Source organism: Etheostoma cragini, chromosome 3, assembly GCF_013103735.1.
Source record: "Etheostoma cragini isolate CJK2018 chromosome 3, CSU_Ecrag_1.0, whole genome shotgun sequence".
Classification (NCBI taxonomy): Eukaryota; Metazoa; Chordata; class Actinopteri; order Perciformes; family Percidae; genus Etheostoma; species Etheostoma cragini.
Window position 1 is genome coordinate 16,513,078 of NC_048409.1, and position 19,315 is coordinate 16,532,392.

A 19,315-nucleotide genomic window follows, 5' to 3' on the forward strand; every position below is an offset into this window, starting at 1 on the left:
CCACCACCACAACTAGACTCAGCGGTGAAGAGCTCCGTCGGAAACTATCTCCTCAAACTATCTCCTCATAGCTCGCTTCCGTTTGCTTTACGGTACACCTGAACGTTAAGCGTGCACCGTCGTTAAAACATCTTGAATAAAAATGACTTTGGGGCGAATAAAGTTAACCGACAAACAGACAAGACAACAATAAACCTAGCTCCTCAAACTACTCCTCTTCGTCACTAGAGGGCGCCACAGTCTAACCATGAAGTGCAATATAACCCTCGTCCATGAGCTATGTGACCTCCATAAAAAAAAGTTCAAGTGGCACTTGCACCCGTTAAAAAGGGGTTACACATGTTTACGTTTTTCTGCAAACTGGTTAACAATAATTATTAATGCTTTATATATATTTGTTGAAAGGCATTATTAAGAACAACGTTTAGGTTATGAGGTTGTAAAAAAGTCCCTTTGACAAGTAGGCCTACCATTTGATTACTTTTTTCTAGTGGACGATTTCGACCAAAATACCTTTATTAACAACTTAACACTAAGCAGTACTATTATGATACTTCAGGCTCCAAAAGTAGTCACTGTAAAACACTCTTTTACAAGTAAAAGTCATGGATTGAAAAATATACGAAGGCATTTGTAAAATTATGTAAGTATCATCAGGAAAGTGAACTTAAAGTGTTAAAAGTAAAAGCACTCAATGCAGAAAAATCCTCACATTAGAAACGATCAAAACAGTTCTGTCAATCAACTAAATGTTTAATCGTATCATCATTTCAGCAACATGTACGATGCATAACATAACATAGTATTTTTATATATTAGGCTACATGTTTTATGTGCAAAAGTAACTAAAGTTGTCAGATTATTGTATTGGAGTAAAAAGTACAATGCTTATCTCTGAAATGTAGCCGAGTAGAAGTAGAAAAGAAAGGTGTTGCAACAGCTCACTATGCTCCATAATTAAAATAATAATAACTATCATGATTTTAATTTACTCTTTTATACCTTGCACTCTTCATTGCACTATTGTCTCAATCTGTCTATGTTGTTTCTGTTTATAGTGTGTTGTATTGTTTGTTTTGTTGTTGGTGTTTTGTATGAGTAAGCACATTGTGAGCAATGTAATCCAAAGCAAAAGTCCTCGTATGTGTCCTCATACCTGGCAAATAAAGCTGATTCTGGTTCTGATTCTGAAAGTGGCATGAAAAGTTAAGACTCAAGTAAAGTAAAAGAACCTCAAATTTGTACAGTCCGTGAGAAAATGTACTTAGTTACACACCACTGGCAACAATGATGATTAAAATCCTTTGTTAAAGGCATGTTAATATGCATAATTGGATGTCTTATTAGAAATAGAGAGCATTTATTAGATTACCAACATTTATGTTTGCTTTACTACCAAATTGAAAGGGTAAAAACCTGCCAACAGGATTTTTAAAACCTTTTTATAAATGTCTTATAATTAATCCATGGAGCTTTACTAAATTATTTCTAAACCACAATCAACCCATTAGTTAACAACCCTTCATAAAGATTGCCTTATTAGAACGTGATCTCAAAGTGGCAAACCCAGCATAATCAATGCTTTAAAGGTGATAAGGTTTCATTTTGACGTATGTCTTAATCTCTGAAGTTTCTTTATAGTTTACAGATACGTAGATTTATAATCTGATTTTTTAAGGGGAAATGAGCCACATCTGACTGCAAGTTATAAATCCCTCACAAGTGCACCAAGTTCTAGATACCATCTCTGATTGTGGGTGCCCTCCTGTGTGTCTTTAAGGGTCCATATAGTAGCTGTTTTTGATCATGTGAGATCTATCAGAAAATATATGAAGCTCCAGTTCAGCTTTTAAACATGAACTTTGGGATGAGATTGTTTTGTAGCCTGGGTAAGACCATTTCCTGCTTCAATATAAAAATGCCATCATGTCCTGAACCAGGTCTATACATAAATAGTTTTCTGAGTTTTGTTTGGAAGAATTTGACCGGCCTGCACAGACTCCTTGCCTTAACCCCATCCTTTATCCTTCTGGGATGAAGTAAAACGCCAACTGAAGGCCAATTCATATCAGTCAACAACAGTGGCTAATACTCTTCAGGCTGAAAGAAAGTCCTTAGACTTAGATTTGGCTTTATTAATCCCTTTAGAAAGAAAGTCCTGCAGCCATGTTCCTAAATCCTGTAGAGAGTTTTTCCTAAAGAGTGGAGGCTGGTGGCCTATAGCGCCATAATAACGCCAATTGTTTTTTATTTAAAAGTTCAGCAATCACTTATGGGTGTAATGTTTTGGCCAGGTAGTGTACAAAGATGACAAAATATGTACTGGAAAAAAACAGTAAAGCAGTAATATCAGATTATTATCAAAGTCCTTGATCGTCCACCAGGTTTCTTTAATACCCATCTGAGTTTTTTATTGGAATTTCTGGATTATAAATATTGATGTTCTTTATCAGAGTACACCTGTCATTTGGTTTAAACATGTAGCTACAATATTTAAGGCTTTATGATTCCTGTAGATGCAAAGTGCACTGGGTTTCTTCACTGGTGATGTTTGTTGTGAAAGCCCCATCTGCCACATATTTATTTGTGTTTTAAAGGAGTGATGGTTTATTTCTTAATATAGTAATACTCCACCTACCTGGAAATATGCTAAATAAATCTAGCAGAAGAGGTCATCATACTGTGTAATGCCTAAATACATGCATACACTTTCAGTCACACAGCTGCCATGCATGCAGCCACCACATAACTTGAATCTGCTGTTGCATTTTATAATTTAATCATTACCCCAAGTCATGGTCATTTGATTGTGTAAAAGTAACAAAATCCAGCATTGGTTTCAGGAGAACTTAGAGTTCAACAACAGAGTTCAAATGAAACCAAAACCAACCTCTCCATACCAGCTCAAGGCTGCTGGTTTAATGAAAGCTTTCCCTCCAGAGCAGTGTGTTGACGATAAGGCCGAGCTGTGGTCTGTGTCCTCCTCACATTCCTGAGGGCAGCCTCCTCCCCGCTTCACGCTCCAGCCCACCACATGAAAGAGCCGTCCTCCACCCCACACAGCTGTTCACAGGACCAGGAGGGGTCGAGCACGGTCGAGTCCTGCATGTCTTCTATTGTGAAAATATGTCTGATTATCCAAAGCAAAATACACCGGTGCTGTAACTTGAGTTTTGTCCTGAACTGGAACCAAAGTGAGCCAAACTTTAATAAACTGACTCATTCTATAGTACGGCTTCTTCTGTAAGATTAATAACCAAAACACTATTTATTGTCTGTTTTGTTGGTTGATTAGAAGTTTTGGTGACTACTTTATATTTTAACTTTATGTTGACTGAGGCTGCAGTAAACCGGCATAGATGAATCAGGAACCTGGAAGCCCAGTTCTGCAAAAAAAAGGTGAAATAAATATGAAAAGTTCTGCATGACAGAAATACATGTTCATAGTAAGTCCCTTTTGACTGGTCAGAAGGTTGGCTCTCTAAGTCAAATTGTTAAATTTTAACTCACTTATGATACATTACTTTAAAATGTTGACTCAGTATTTAATATTTTTTGTATGTCCAAGCAGTTACTTACTGTGAGTATTTCTATTATATCTTATCTATTTTTTATGCATTTCTTATCTTGGGCTCCCACAGATACAGTATGTGATGATTTATTTTAATTTATTAATTTATTTGACAGGGAAAGTGTACATTAATTAATATTGCTGTAAATGCATCAGAATTAGCCAAAAGGCTTTTTTTTATCCGTTGATTTTAAAATTGTCTACCTAAAAAACAACAATAAGAAGATTACAGTGAACAATAGAAGTATAAAAAGCAGCAAAACAGATTCAACTCTTCACATGAGGAGGCAGATTTGTAACTTTTGCATATGAATAAAAGCACCTGCAGCTCGTGTTAATTACATTGTTTTTTTTATCTACCCACCCATGGACAGATTGGTCATAATTTAGGATAACCAACGTAAAGTTTGAATAAGTGTGGGTGAGCCTCCAGAAAAGCTTCAGTGCTCTTTGGCATCAAGTCTCTGAAAGTTTCCTGATAGCATAAACATCATTCTTCCAAAAGATATTCCCTTATTTGGTGTTGGTGGGGAGAGAGCATTGTCCAAAATATCGGTCCAAAATGTCTCCTATGTGCTGACTGTGAAGGCCATATTGTATGACCTAAAAGGATCTGATCACCATGGATCCTGGATCATATGAATTCCTTTTTGACTCTAGCATGTAACAAAACAACTTTTTCACATGAGCTGAGTCAAGAGGTATCTGCTGAGTCAGTGTCACTCAGTTAAGAGTCAATCTTGTCTCCTTGCTGAACTGAATGGTTAAATACCGCTTATTCTAAGTCTAGGGTTGAGTAATACTGAGTCAGCCCATGAATGACCAAGGTGCACAAAACATAATAACTATGTCCGTCTTTGTATCCCCCCCCCCCCCCCCCCCCCCCCCTCTCTCTCTCTCTCTCTCTCTCTCTATCTATCTATGTCGCTGTGCTATCTCGTCACTGCACTACTTAAACAAATGACTCTGTATCTGCGAGCGTGCTCTGCAGAGTCAGCGGTGTCGGTGCGTGGGCTACTGCTTTAAAATGAGAAAGGAGAGCATGCTTATTCGGTGGATTTGGAGGATTGTGTTTGTGACAGCTTTTTTGCTGCTGGGCTTCATCATAGGTAAGACATGATAACACAACACAAACTAAAACAGGACCGTCATGTAATAAAGCCCAATCTACTATAGTAGATAGGCTGTGTTTGGTAAATGTGTATAAAGGCAGTTGCTGAAATAAATTATAAAGAGATAACATTTTGTAGCTCGGATACTTCATCAAATATATTCGCTGTTTGTTGTGTTTCACTACCCTGACAGATGTCTCATCTGCCTGCTCACAGCAGGTTCACACGCTGCCCATAACCGCAGCTCCATGTGAAATCTAATTTCTAACATAATAGGAAACTTTTGTTATGATTTAAAAGAAGTGACGTGTGTATTAGCCTATTCCGTTTCCCAATTGTCCGAATTGTGTTACTGTAATATGTTCTTTTCATCAACTCATACTTAGTTTTCATACTTTTCATTAATTTATGAAAAGTATAAAAAGTAAGTACGGTGGTGACACTGTTGTTGAACTGTCTTGTCTCTACTTTCTGTGTGTGTGTGTGTGTGTGTGTGTGTGTGTGTGTGTGTGTGTGTGTGTGTGTGTGTGTGTGTGTGTGTGTTTGTGTGTGCTGTAGGATGGTTTGCAAAGCCCACTACAAACACTACAAATCAGATTCCTTCCAGCAAGTATCTGAGGGAGTTTCTGGATGAAATGCAGTCGGACCGGATCAGAGAGCATCTCAGGTAGCCTAACACACTAAACCTGTCCTTCCATTTATTCCCAACTTGACAGTCACAGTGGGAAAAGAACGGGTTCTAATAATCAATTAAGTAATGTTGGAATTCCAAGTAACAGTTTCAGTTTAAGGTATCTAGTGTTGTGCATAGTGGTTTGCTGTTTCACACTATCGGGACATGTGAATAGAGCACAGCCATCGTTAATTAGTAATAGCAAGTAAAAATGTTTGTTGTAATAAGGCTTTTTAGACTTATGGATCCATGCTTGCTTCATGTGAAGTCAAAGTTACAACAACAGCTTTGCATGCACATAAGCTTACTTTTTTAATTTACGTTTCCAAAAAAAAGAAATGAATTCTGTAAATGACTGCTAGTCCTGTTACTGACTGTTTACATCCTTTCCACAGGAAATTTACACGACTCCCCCACCTGGCTGGTACAGAGCAGAATCTGAGATATGCAGAGCAGATCAGGAAAGAGTGGCTGGAGTTTGGACTGGACTCAGTGGAGATGGTGCCCTATGACGTCCTGTTGTCCTATCCCAACAAATCACAGCCGAACTACATCTCAATAGTTGATCAGCTTGGCAGTGAGGTACAGTATGGACACTACATGGACACACCGAGTCAAATGCACTCATACTTTGGCAGCATTTAATTTCAACCTTTCTATAAGAAGATAAGTCTTGCACTCTGTACTCGTTTCTGGTGCAATTTTGTCATTATTGTTAGCTCCCATCAGTTATAGCATTATCATAGCAGTCAGAGCCAGTTTATTCTACAGTTACCACTTAAATGATCTAAAATGACTATTTGCATGTAGTGTTCACAGTGAGAAAGTAATTTTAATGGACACTTTAGTTCAGTGATAACCAAATCTGTTTTGATGCTAACCATTCTGATACTCCATTCTCCACACCCAAACCCCTTGGTGATTACAACTTCAAAGGAATTGTTTTTCCTCAAGCACATGAACAACAACAGTCCAAACCCTGTGACTACTTCTCAGTCTGTTTGGGGAGATAAAACAGTTGCAGGTGAATATCACACAGATTCATTCAAAACAGCCGCATATTGCTCCAGGCACCCTCTCCACCTCCATACGGCACTGCAATACAGCCTTTTCAAGTCCAAGGTCCTTTTATAATGTAGCCTTGTGGAGATAAACCTCTGTACGTATGTTATGAGATAATGACGCAGTACACAGAGGCATACAAAAGAACACAGACCCGGGTTTACTGCACGGCCATATTGCAGCATGCTGCTATGCGTTCAGGTACTTTAACACAATAAGGTTTTACATTTCAGATGACAACAATTCACTGAACTACACACAGATCTACTCAGTGCAGAAAATGACCCGGTGACTGTAGCAGCATCTTATTTTTGAAGCTAGATGGTGTAATGGTGTAATCAGCTGATTACGTTCTCTAGTCATTGATGGATAGTTTGGTTTGTAAAGAAAAATAGAAAATAGTGAGAAATGATATATAAAATAAAATAACCCAGAGCCCACAGTGACACCTTCCCGTTGCTGGTTTTGTCCAACCATTGGACAAGCTACAACACAAATGTAAAATAAAACAGTCAAATAATTCATTTGACAACTGGAACCATGGAATGTTTGACATTTATTTTGCATTAAAAATGACTTTCATTTACCAATTATCAAAATATAAATCAGTTAATTGATTATTCAAATAATGAATAAGTAGCAATGGTTTCATCTATGATGAAAATGTTAATGTTTAAAGTAGCTAGTAGCTGTCTGATTGTAGTGGAATGGAACTATGCAGTGGCATAAAACTACAATACTCAGGTAAATTACAAATAACTTAAATTTGCATAAGTACAGTATTTGCGTAAATGTAGTTACATTCCACCTCTGCTTATTTCTCAGAGTTGACAGTGGCTACAATAAAGATTTCCAGGCATTTACCACAGAGAATTAAGGGCTGTTTCTCTCATCCATTTTTCCTCTATTTTGATCCGTGGTCATCTTTCATTCACAGGTCTTTAACACATCCTTGGCTGAGCCAGTTCCAGCGGGTTATGAAGATGTTTCTAACATTGTGCCTCCATACAGTGCCTTCTCTGCCAAAGGACAACCTGAGGTACACACATCCACACACATACAAACTTATCTTACTGACAAGAAGACTAATGTTTAAATACATTTTCACTGCAGTAGTAAAAGTAAGGTGAACATGGATTTTAAACATTGACCATCCCAATCCTCCCCTCTCTGATAATCTAAGATGTCTCCTCCTACCATATCTCTCTCTCTCTCTCTCTCTCTCTCTCTCTCTCTCTCTCTCTCTGCAGGGGGACTTGGTGTATGTCAACTATGGTCGAACTGAAGACTTTTTCCAGTTACAGAGGGAGATGAATATCAATGTCACTGGCAAGATTGTCATCGTCAGATATGGAAAAATATTCAGAGGCAATAAGGTAGGAAAGTTCTTGGTCATACATTAAACTCTGTAGAAGAATTTCTCTCAGTCACTGAGTATTGTACAAGTAATTTAAAGGATACCTGAGGTTAAATGTGCTGGAAACTCATATCTCAAACACAGCTGAATACAGTTACATGCAGGCATTATAAAATATCTTCTCACACATCTTTTAATAACTAATGCAATTCATCAATGTCGAACCAATTGCTGATATTTTTATGCACACAGAAAAATAGGATAACAATACACAACATTTTGTACGCCGTCAAAATAACTCACTTCTCTCCGTCTGTCTCGCTCCACCAGGTGAAAAACGCCATGTTAGCCGGAGCAAAGGGAATCATTATGTTCTCAGATCCAGCAGACTACTGGGCTGCTGGTGTCCAGGTAGAGTATTCTGCAAACTTTTAATCAGAGTAGTTTGTTATAATTTGTGGATTGTGTGTATGTGTGTGTTGAATTGTTAATGCAGTAGAGGTTGCTTGTATTTTGGATAAAAAGCCTTGTAACAAGCCTTCATCTGTGGCAGAGTCAACCAACAACTACATGATCTGGATAATAATTCTAAACAGTAGCAGATTCTATGAGAATTATTCAGTGATTCAAGAATGTACAGTACATCATCTCTGTTAATGATTGAATCCTGGATGCAAATGCAAACTGTGTATTCAAATAAATGTTTGTGTGTGTGTGTGTGTGCACGCAGCCTTACCCTGATGGCTGGAACTTACCCGGTGGAGGAGCTCAGAGAGGGAATGTTCTCAACCTGAATGGAGCAGGAGACCCACTCACACCAGGGTACCCTGCTAAAGGTGTGTATCTCTGTGTGCCTATTTATACACCACATGGGTTACAGCCTGTATGAGTGCATACATGTGTGTGAGTTTATGTCACACAGTCAGCTCTCTTACAGAATACACCTACAGATTCAGCCTTGAGGACGCAGTGGGACTTCCCAAGATTCCTGTGCATCCAATTGGCTTCCATGATGCAATTCACCTGCTCAAGTAAAACTATTTCAATATTTCATTACACTTTTCCATGATCCAATTTGCAATCATTCAGAGTAGTGCTATCCGGGAAAGGTCCACCGCCAGGCTAGCGGCTCTGTGAAACTAACGTCAACATGCTAACATGCACACAATGTTGACATGCTGATTATTAAGTAGTGTTCACCACAATTTAGGGTTAGCTGAAGCTGATGTGATTGTCACAGGTTTAGAAGGTATGCAGTCATTAAGCACATAGTTGGACAAATTAAAAACACTGACTTGAGGGTCGCTGTAGGTGAAAGGTCAGGGTATTAACAAAGTTATTAAAATGTAACCTGTGGGGGACATAAATGTATTTGCAAAATTCCATGGCAATCTATCCAATAGTTAGTAGTAGTTGAGATATTTCAGTCTGGACCAAACTGGTGGACCAACTGAGAGACTGAGAGACAGACAGAAAGATAGACAACTACTTAATTGGAATCTTGAATTTAGAGCATGAAACATTTTTATTGGACTCCCAAAATGAAATTAGCAGATGATTGGTATTTTACGAACCTGTACATTATTAAATAACAGTTACAGTTATTGCTCAACAGGAACATGGGAGGACCAATTCCCCCCAACAACTGGAAAGGAGCTCTGAATGTCTCCTACAAGATTGGTCCAGGCTTTACGGATGACTTCAGGAGTCAGTAAGTGCTTCCATTAAGCTTTTATGTCCAGTGTCACAGTGATCACTTCAACTGTGTCCACTCAACCCTGTGATAATGTGATACTTACTTCCACCTAAACTTTCTTCACAATAAAACTCTTTCTTCTTCTCTTTTCTCCTGCTTATTTGCTGTCTTCATTCTTTAGTGGCTTTATTAGTGTTTGGATTGCTTCTCCCCTTTTGTGGCTTTTTGTCTTTAGTGACCCAGTGGCATGTAGCCAACTGACTTACAAAGGAGCCCTTTGTAACCCCTGTGTGTGAGAGACATACAGTATATAACACATCCACAAATTAAGGATGTACACCAAAAATTAAGTCTTTTTCGGGCTTTTGAACTGTTTGAACTGGCAGTGTTTCAAAAAAAATCACCATTCTTTGTGAATGTTTTCTATATCCAAATTCTGCTCAGGTTAGTCATTCCTTGTTCAAAGTAACCCTTTGGATCTGTTCCCCCTGTGTTTCTTTCTTTGTTACTGTTTCTCTTTCTCCTCTGTGTGTGCATCACCCCTTCCTTAATCTGTCTGTCTCAGGAAGGTGCGTATGAACATCCACACCAACAACCAGGTTACCAGAATCTATAACGTCATTGGCAGGATTAGAGGAGCTCTTGAGCCAGGTACGGTCACAACCCAACTGTCTCTTAATCATTCATTAAAGCTTTTTGTAACATTGTACACACAACCAACAGACGCGAGTAACACTAATTATGCCAATATGAATTATACTGATATAACCATAATAGAATAAGGAGAATGAACTCATTTAAATGCCTCTGTGTCAGGAACTTTAGTGGCTTTACTCTATTTTAAACACTGAGACTTTGATGAAAACTGTCATATAAATACAGTGTATCAGTCTCTTGAGTAAGTGCCTGTTTTTGGTGCAAAGGTTCTGTATTAGAATTCACTATTTGATTGCATTTGTATATTAGAGAGTACAATACACATACAAAAAGACATACAGAATTTTTCATAATTTGTCTTTCTTTCCACTATCCCCCTGTTAATGGGTTGTTGTTGTTGTTGTTGGCTGTGTGTGTATTCTCTGTGTGTGTATTTGTGTGTGTCTGTGTGAGTGTAGACAGGTATGTGATTCTGGGAGGGCACCGGGATGCCTGGGTGTTTGGAGGAATTGATCCCATGTCTGGTGCTGCAGTGGTCCATGAAACTGTCAGGAGCGCTGGCAGGCTGCTCAGTAAAGGTACATATCTGCATGTGAGCGAATAATGGTGTCAGTGGTCGGAGTACTTAGTGAGTGTGTGTGTGCGTGTGTGTGTGTGTAGGGTGGAGGCCTAGGAGGACCTTAATATTTGCCAGCTGGGATGCAGAGGAGTTTGGATTGCAGGGATCTACAGAATGGGCGGAGGTACTCGTACACCAACCCTCACACACTTACACACCCGCACACACACACAAACACACACACACACACACAGACCACGCTTTGCCCTTCTTAACAGGACAATGCCAAGTTGCTGCAGGAGAGAGCTGTGGCCTACATTAATGCTGACTCTGCCATGGAGGGTGAGTGTGTTTGTGTGGACAGCTCAAAATCCCCAATAATTAAAGACATGTTGATGTACTCTATGTAAGTTATGTATGTTGATGAGGCTGTATTAGTTTTATGGTGTGTGCGTGTGTGTGTCTAATTGAATTCCAGGCATGTACACACTGAGGGTTGACTGCACTCCATCTCTACACACTTTAGTGTACGACCTCACCAAGCAGGTGAGCAGACGTATACTCACAAAATAAATGCTACATCTGAAATTGATTTGAGTGAATACATATTGCCTTTCATGCTCACTTTGACTGTATTCCTGTCTTTCTCTCTGCCTTTCTTTTTTTTCTGTTTGTGTGTAGATAGCTAGTCCAGAAGAAGGAGAGGAAGGTGTTTCTTTGTATGATAGTTGGCATAAGAGGGACAACTGGACAAATGACCGCGATGCACCCAGGTACAAAGCTTGTTCTGGTCAGGGTGTAAACAAACTAACAACAAAACCCACAATAAAAAAACAAGATGTTTACTACTTCCTCAATGCAACTGTTGGAGAAATGTGAGATGCAGTTTGGATGCACCATGCAAAGCCATACTGTATATGTCTCATGTCTCCGTTGGCCATGTGTTGGGTTTAAAACAAGTTTGGAATGTAAAATTTGTAAGCTAACCATTAAAACAATCAATAAATTAATACAACATCACTAACTCAGTCTGTCTGTACTTCTGTCCTCCTGTAGGATCAATAAGCTCGGGTCAGGCAGTGATTTTGAGGCCTATTTTATCCGTCTGGGAATTGCTGCAGGCAGAGCCAGATACACCAAGAACAGGGTAGGACAGGCTGCACCTAACAGTACTCACTGTTATTATCTTCAAATATAATGCTGTACGTGTGTCTGCATTACATCTCCGTGTGCCTGTTTGTGTTGTAACCTTACAGCATAGCGCATGTCCACTTTGTCTTAATTTAAGGGTTGAGTTAAGGTTAGCGCATTAGTAGAAAGTGAGGAAAGTATTTTTATGGTAAAGGGTTACTGTGAGCCTCCATGGACTCAGTGAAATATCCTCTGTGCTTTCAGATAACAGAGCGGTACAGCAGTTATCCAGTCTATCACAGTGTGTATGAAACCTTTGAAATAGTGGAGAAGTTTTACGACCCCTCCTTCAAGAGGCTACAGGCAGTGGCCAAGGTAAGAGCCGGGCTCATCTTCCAATTGGCCGATTCTCTGCTCCTCCCTCTCGATGTCAACCAGTATGCAGATTCACTGAGGAAATACGCACAAAGCATCGCACAGCTGGCACAGAGACTTCCAGAGGAGATGAAGATGTATGATGTGTCGTTTGGTTAGTTGATTTTGGTCACTCTGTGCTTTGACTATGCTAATCAAATATTATGTTTAAGTGTAGGTAAAATGTTTGAACGAGTTAGCCAGCCCGCTGACGTTTACAAGAATTTGCTTGCATTTAATTTCTTTTTTTCCTATATTTTCAGATTCCTTGTTTTCTGCTGTTGAGAACTTCACCATTGCAGCCAGGGACTTCCATGAGCGCCTGCAGACTCTCAACAGAGAAGAGTAAGAGTGTCCAAACAAATGCTGAAATATGTTAGGTGTGAATGCTCTAGTTTATGCTTTGAAATTTACACTCTGTGTGCTTTTGTACGTTACTTTGTACACCTATACAATCTCATGGAATCAAACAGTTCTGCCATGAATTCTTCTGTTCTGAAGTTTATAATGTTCACTTTGTGTTTACAGTATGAGAAATTTGAAAATTCAATTATACATTATGTTTAACAATGACGTCATAGTTAAAAGTGGTGTTGTACTGGATTACATTATATTGAGAGCTGTTCAAATTGTTTGCCTTTTGCATTTTAATACACGAGGGGGGCAAACTATTAGAAACACCTCTGAAAACAATTTAGTCCAGTATTTTATTTAGTCATTGGTATATTTAATAGGGATAGAAATTGCTATTAATGCACCAGAGTTAGCCAGGAGGTTTATTTGTAGTTCCTGGACAGATGTTACACATGTCTACCTAAAAAAAGGATATACGATTAAAATTGCAAAGAACAACACACGCACTATACAACTATTACCTCAATTCTAAAACATATAATGTATTTCAGACCTCTATGACAAAATAAAAAAAAGTCATCATGAATGGACTTTAAGGCAGAACAGCTGGATGGGATTTTTTGTGCTTTATAATAATAAAGTAGACACTAAGTCAGGAAAAGTCAAGTGTTCGTGCAAGGCATTTCATGTGCATGTCTGTGTCAGTCCTCTGCAGGTACGTGCAATGAATGATCAGCTCATGTACCTGGAGAGAGCCTTCATTGACCCCCTGGGCCTACCTGGCAGACCCTTTTACAGGTTAGTCACACGTGCGCTCTGTTATGGTCAGTAAGATTTAGGTCAGCATCACTGGTTTCATAACAGTTAATCTGCCAAATAATTTTCACAGCAGACATTTAGACATGTCATAGTAGGAAAAGCGCAGGTGTTAGTAGTGGCATTAATGCTGGCTCTGTTGAATGCCCATTATCTCTCTCCCACTCTCCCACTCTCCCACCCACTTTTAATTTAAGCATAGTAAAGGAGAATTCCGGTCAATTCCAACACATAGCTCTTTTGTTTGTAAATGTGGAGCGCTGTCAGTAGAGAGAAAAACGAAAATAATCGGTGCTGCCTACACCGTGTTATCCTCCTGCTAGAGTTAGCACCCAAAAGAATTAAACAGGGCAAGTTTTAAACATATTTTTAGCCTCTTAACGTGTTTGAAATTTAATTAAAACTGCCTACCCATGTGAAGTGGTTCCTTCCAAGTGAACAGAGTGAATCTAACTGCTGTAGATGTGAAAGAAATGCATTAAAGTTCTGCTAATTCAGCTGTGTTTAGATGATAGTTAGAGCGCTTAGGGACCGTCTACAAACTACAACACAGAAAAGAAATGAAACAAAAATATGTAGACTATCAATTTAATGATTAAATAAAGTAGTGTCTCCAAACCTACCTCAATTATAAATTGTCTCCTGCTAGTTATACCCCAGAACTTACTTTAAAAAAATAAGCATATGCTTATTTTTGAAAATATGTTTGTATCTCTTTTCGGTGTTGAAGTTTGTAGACGGTCCCGAAGCACTCCTTGAGTATCAACACAGGAACTAAACCCAGCTGAATGAGCAGAACTTCCATGCATTTATTTCACATCTACAGCAGTCCGATCCACGGTGTTCACTCTAAAGGAATCACTCAACTTAATCAATGTTCTTTGAAATTACCCAAAATAACATGATTGACTCCAAACAATACTCTTTGGGTTGATTTTGATTGGTAATTTTGAGGTGTCTTATTCAATTTTGTAGCATTTGAAAAAAAATAAAGTGGTTTTAGTATTAGTAGTATTGAGCAAAAGTTGACATATTCCAGTCTGTGATTATCCATCAAGATATATTCCTTTAATTTTAGTCTAAATAATTACTAATTTCAGTTTCTCTGACTCAAACATTTGGTATCATTTCCTATAAATGAGGTTTATTGGCCATAAATTCCAAAAATAACTGTAAAACTAAAGTTAAGAAGATAGTGTTACATAGTGTTAAACGTCAATAAAACTTAAAAAACGTTTAACTTAAAGTTAAAACTTGCCCCGTTTAAGCCTGTTGGGTGCCAACTCTAGCAGGATGATAACTCGGTGTAGGCAGCACAGATTTTTTTCGTTTTTCTCTCTACTGACTCCACATGTACAAAACAACAGAGCTACGTGTTGGAATCGACTGGAATTCTCCTTTAAATTATGTTTGATCAGCAGATTTATTTCTTGCAACTGACCATTGAATGACGTTGTTTATCATATAAGAGGTACAGATAAAGACCCTGATTTTCCAGCATAACACTGTGGTGTGGTGTACCTCAGAGGGTTGAACCTCAGTTTAAAATTGCATGTGATGCTGTAAATGTGCCCCCATAGTGAAAAATGTGAATTATACTACAGTGTATCTGTGCTTTGCATCATTACTCTTGCCAAGTTCACATTTTCTCCTACATTAAAGCCAAGTTTAAATTCCTTTATTCAACATATGTTGCATATTCCACAATGAAAAAAGGAATGGCACAAAATTCCTTCTGTTGTCATCATCTGACACATTTTTAGCTGCATTTTTAAACCATTTTTAATTTTGGTTTCCCTACTTTTCAGTTACATAGTTTTTTTGCTACATATTGCTCTCACCCTGTATAAATATTTGCAATTATATCATAAGTAGTGATTATTACAAGCTGCAGAGTCCTTAATTGGGTCCCAACCAGGTAACAGAAGTTTGACTGTATATCCCCTTCTCTGTTTCAGGCATGTGATTTTTGCTCCCAGCAGCCATAATAAATATGCAGGGGAGTCTTTCCCTGGGATCTATGATGCATTGTTTGACATCGAGAACTCCGCTGATCCAAAGAAAGCATGGGAGGAAGTCAAGCGTCAAATCAGCATCGCAGCATTCACCGTTCATTCTGCTGCCATGACACTAACACCACCTGCATGAAGCTGCCAAAGCGATGTGATTGAGCTATCTATGGTCAATTATGTTAAAACACCAGAATGTGAAGAGCGAGGAACATGCTACCTGCGACACACACAGAGATGGACAATCCTCTTTTTCTGAACCAGTCATGTTACAGGAACGTCCAGAGCTCAGTAATACAGTGAATCTCTGAGAGCCATAACAAGATTAAATCTTAATGATTTGTTATGAAGCTACAGTAAAGTAATAGTTTACGTTTTTAATTGTTTGTTCTTGTTTTTTAATAATAGTCTGCAAGTGAGCCAAATAAAATCAATCCATCCTTGGCAGTTACTGATATCCTGTCAATGTTTGTCTGACCATGACAATACCGTCCATGCTGATATTCTTTAATATATGACTTTCCTAAAAGGCACAAATTACCTTTGCGCACACCGAGAAAATATAACAAAATGTAATGATAAACAGGCTTTAAACCAGATTGAAGCAGGTGTGTTAAAGCTGTTGTCTGAGTACTGCAGCTCTGTTTTATGTTGATTTTTCCTTTTCAGGATTAAAACATGAACTATTTACAGGTTACTAAAGAGAGGCATGGAAAGCCCAGGATTAAAAGAGTTATGTATGACATGCACAAAGCTCACAAGCCATACTTGAACATAGCCTGCATTGCTGTCTGCCGCAGTGTTTTTATTTTAACACTACCACATGGGCATCAGTCATAACTTTCCTATCATGTGCCTTTAAATCTCTTAAACTATACTTTTATTCCGAGAACTTGGTTTTACTATTACTTTAAAGGAAAATGTTCATTTACCCTGTTAACTGATCTTTGATCTCCCTCAAACACCACACTGAGTACTTAGTTACACGGATATACTGTATGAGGGAGCGTATGTGAGATTAACATTGCTGTCAGATTGAGCAAGACACATCAAGTTCACAAACGGACATTACTGTGTGTGCAACACACAGGAAGTGAGCTAGAGTGAATTTATCTGGCAGGTGTTGGCCATAAAAATAATGTCTGCCTAACATTATTGCACTTGGTACTTCCTGTCTGACCTGGTTATTTTTCCTCCAGAAGTGATTTCCTGTAGTGCAGCCCGGCTAGGACAGAAAGGAGGTAAAGTCTGATGTGTTCTTCCTGCTGCTGCTCCAGTACTTCATGCCACACACACACACACACACACACACACACACACAAGGAAGCACATTCCACGCAAGCTCTACAACAAGTAGCAGTGAGTGTGTGTGTTGTGTTCTCTCACCAGTCATTAGAAACAGGAACTCCCGGATGGTGTTTGCAAACATCCCTGTCTCTTGCTGTTGCAGAGTAGTAGCCCAAACTAACCATTCTTCCAGGAAAACTCAATCTTCACCTCATCACGCTGTTCCGCTGCAGTAACAAAACCACAGTGTTCTTAAATTTTCATCCATACTCATGATTCTCTGTAGCACAAGTCCATGTGTGTACCTGGGTTGTTACCTCACTGCTAAAACACACACACACACTTTATGTACACATACACAAACACAGTTTCCATTATCAAGATGTAACAGAAACACAAAGACAGAAAAATGCAGATGTCATTTAGGGTGAATTCTCATTTCCCTTATTTACTTAGTGTGCTCTCATATTTTACAGGACAGAAATGCTGCATGTCGGCTGCACATATTCTATTTTAAAACGTATCTTCTAAGTTAGGCCTACATGCCTGTTAATGCTGTAAATATGGCTGATATTAATATTTAAATTGTTGCTAATAATAACCGACAAAACATACAAACTAAAAAATCAATTTCAATGAGATTGGAGCCTTTTGCAAAATCATGATTCATAATTTCCACTTTAATATTTTCAACTGCCAAATGGGCAAACATAGTTAAATGGTCGCAAATTATATTATATCATATGATATAATATAATTTGTAGTTGAAATGATGATGTTGATACTTTGTTGAAAGTGTTAAGATGTTTTCATGGAGAATGGGGGGTGTTTGAACATAGTAGTCTTTTTTTTCTTTTACATCATTGAAATCAGATGTACAGTGGCTTGAGAAAGTTTACACACCCATGCTAAAGTTGATTAAAAAGAGGAATAAACAAAAACATCTTTTGGAAATTGATCTTAATGCCTAAATTCAAAAGATATAGGAAAATCCAACCTTTTAAGGCATCCAATTTTTTGTGAATGAATAACGTATTGTAAATAAATAAATGTTCTTCTTAATATACAGGGGGCATGAGTGTAGACACCCCTTTGTTAAATTCCCATAGAAGCAGACAGATTTTTATTTTTGAAGGCCAGTTATTTTATGGATCCAGGATACTATGCATCCTGACAAAGTTCCCTTGGCCTCCGGATTAAAATAACCCCATATCATCACATACCGTTCACCATAAATAGAGATAGGCATGGGGAACTTTCCATAAGATAACCTCTCAATGCAAATCAAACCAGCTATTAAGCTAACTGAAATAAAACCATGCCAATCTCTAGGTAGTCCCATCGGTGTGTCTATACTTATGCCCCCTGTATTTTAAGGAAAAACATTTATTTATTTACAATACATATTCATTTACAAAGAAAACTGCTGTCCTTAAAACGTTGGATTTTCCTAATTTGTTTTAATTAAGGCATTAAGATCAATTTCCAAAAGATGTTTTTTTGTTCAATCAACTTTTTTTAATCAACTTTAGCATGGGTGTGTAAACTTTCACAAGCCACTGTGGGTATAAACTATAGACCATCACACTGAAGATTTAATTTTACTGTGAGCCATTTTTTACTAGGTACATGGTATTGCTAAATAAAGGTGGTTGCCACCATCTTATGGCCACTAACAGTAGTGCAGCTTTTGTTGTCATTTCCGTGAGATCATTAATGCGTCTATATTCTCATTCATTATGGGGGTTACACAGCAATTTTAGACTATACTATTCACGACTGTTTCTTCAGTTTTATTTTTGTAATCTTTTTTCTGTCTTTATTAAAGACTTGACTGCTTGTTTTGTTAATCCTAGAGAACGTAAAGAGTCTTTGAGAACTCTAAAAGGCACTATATAAGTATGAGGTATTATTATTTTTATTATCAGGTGATTAACATCAAACTACTGTAGATTCCAGTCTCCAAAGTTACATTTATTAATATTTGGGGTAGCAATGTAGTCTACATGGGTAAACTATAGGGGCCAAATATATTTTTTCACGGGTTCCAAAATCTCTGGCGGCACCCCTTATTTTTGACTTTCTCGGCTTTTTTTGAATGAAGATGCAGGTCTCCAGTTTTACCGGGAAGCCAAAAGCTGGATACGTGCCCTGATGTACTGCAGGGAGTAGAAGTCATTCCGGGTTCAAATCACCAACAGCGCAGTGCGGGACACAGCGAACTGCCTCCTGCTTAGTGAGACAGGCTTGGAGAATGGGGTGTGGATCGGCCTGGTCCATCTTTGGCAGCAACGTCCCCTGGAAGTGAATTTCAGGGAAACTGAAGAAGAAACTCAGTGGCGCATTAGTTCGACCCCTTAAGCCACCAATGTGGAAAGATCATCTGGGTTAATGAAGAACTCAAATGGCTGGATGGCGACTGCCAAGCTAAACTGTTGGTTTGTTTGAAGCCCATTCTCACATGAGATTGTTATCAAATAGTTGTTTTTTTTCCTTTCCAGGTTTAAATAAGGCCTCGCCATAATCATGTCACTGCTGAAAACCAAAATATATCACCTGAAAATGGTTTATGTTTTTCACGTTCACAGCAGAAATTTATTTTTTACTGTATGTCTCT

General features: G+C 38.3%; 2 protein-coding genes across 2 annotated transcripts in view; one reads left to right on the forward strand and one right to left on the reverse strand.

The window, feature by feature from the left end:
* The window catches only part of LOC117942323 (NADPH oxidase 4), a 20,976-nt gene extending 20,738 nt beyond the window's left edge, over positions 1-238 (reverse strand). Inside the window, exon 1 of the mRNA XM_034867735.1 lies at positions 1-238. This exon is cut by the window's left edge and continues 269 nt beyond it. The gene's annotated coding sequence lies outside the window, so the exon portion shown is untranslated.
* Positions 239-4,481: 4,243 nt separating this feature from the next.
* naalad2 (N-acetylated alpha-linked acidic dipeptidase 2) lies at positions 4,482-15,862 on the forward strand. The gene is made up of 20 exons (XM_034867746.1): positions 4,482-4,680; positions 5,242-5,350; positions 5,752-5,938; positions 7,356-7,457; positions 7,669-7,794; positions 8,106-8,186; positions 8,506-8,611; positions 8,713-8,806; positions 9,391-9,486; positions 10,037-10,122; positions 10,587-10,706; positions 10,789-10,871; positions 10,966-11,029; positions 11,166-11,233; positions 11,369-11,460; positions 11,744-11,834; positions 12,083-12,347; positions 12,496-12,577; positions 13,292-13,384; positions 15,361-15,862. The coding sequence occupies exons 1-20, from the start codon at positions 4,599-4,601 to the stop codon at positions 15,548-15,550; spliced, it is 2,217 nt and encodes a 738-aa protein (XP_034723637.1). The 5' UTR covers positions 4,482-4,598; the 3' UTR covers positions 15,551-15,862.
* The last annotated feature ends 3,453 nt before the right edge of the window (positions 15,863-19,315 follow it).

What these genes read in the sequence shown, in the direction of transcription:
- naalad2 (XM_034867746.1), top strand. Translation starts at nt 4,599, where the DNA reads ATGAGAAAGGAGAGCATGCTTATTCGGTGGATTTGGAGGATTGTGTTT. An exon ending in TTGATCAGCTTGGCAGTGAG is followed by an intron (nt 5,939 to 7,355) that starts GTACAGTATGGA and finishes TTTCATTCACAG; the next exon opens with GTCTTTAACACATCCTTGGC. An exon ending in TAGAGGAGCTCTTGAGCCAG is followed by an intron (nt 10,123 to 10,586) that starts GTACGGTCACAA and finishes GTGTGAGTGTAG; the next exon opens with ACAGGTATGTGATTCTGGGA.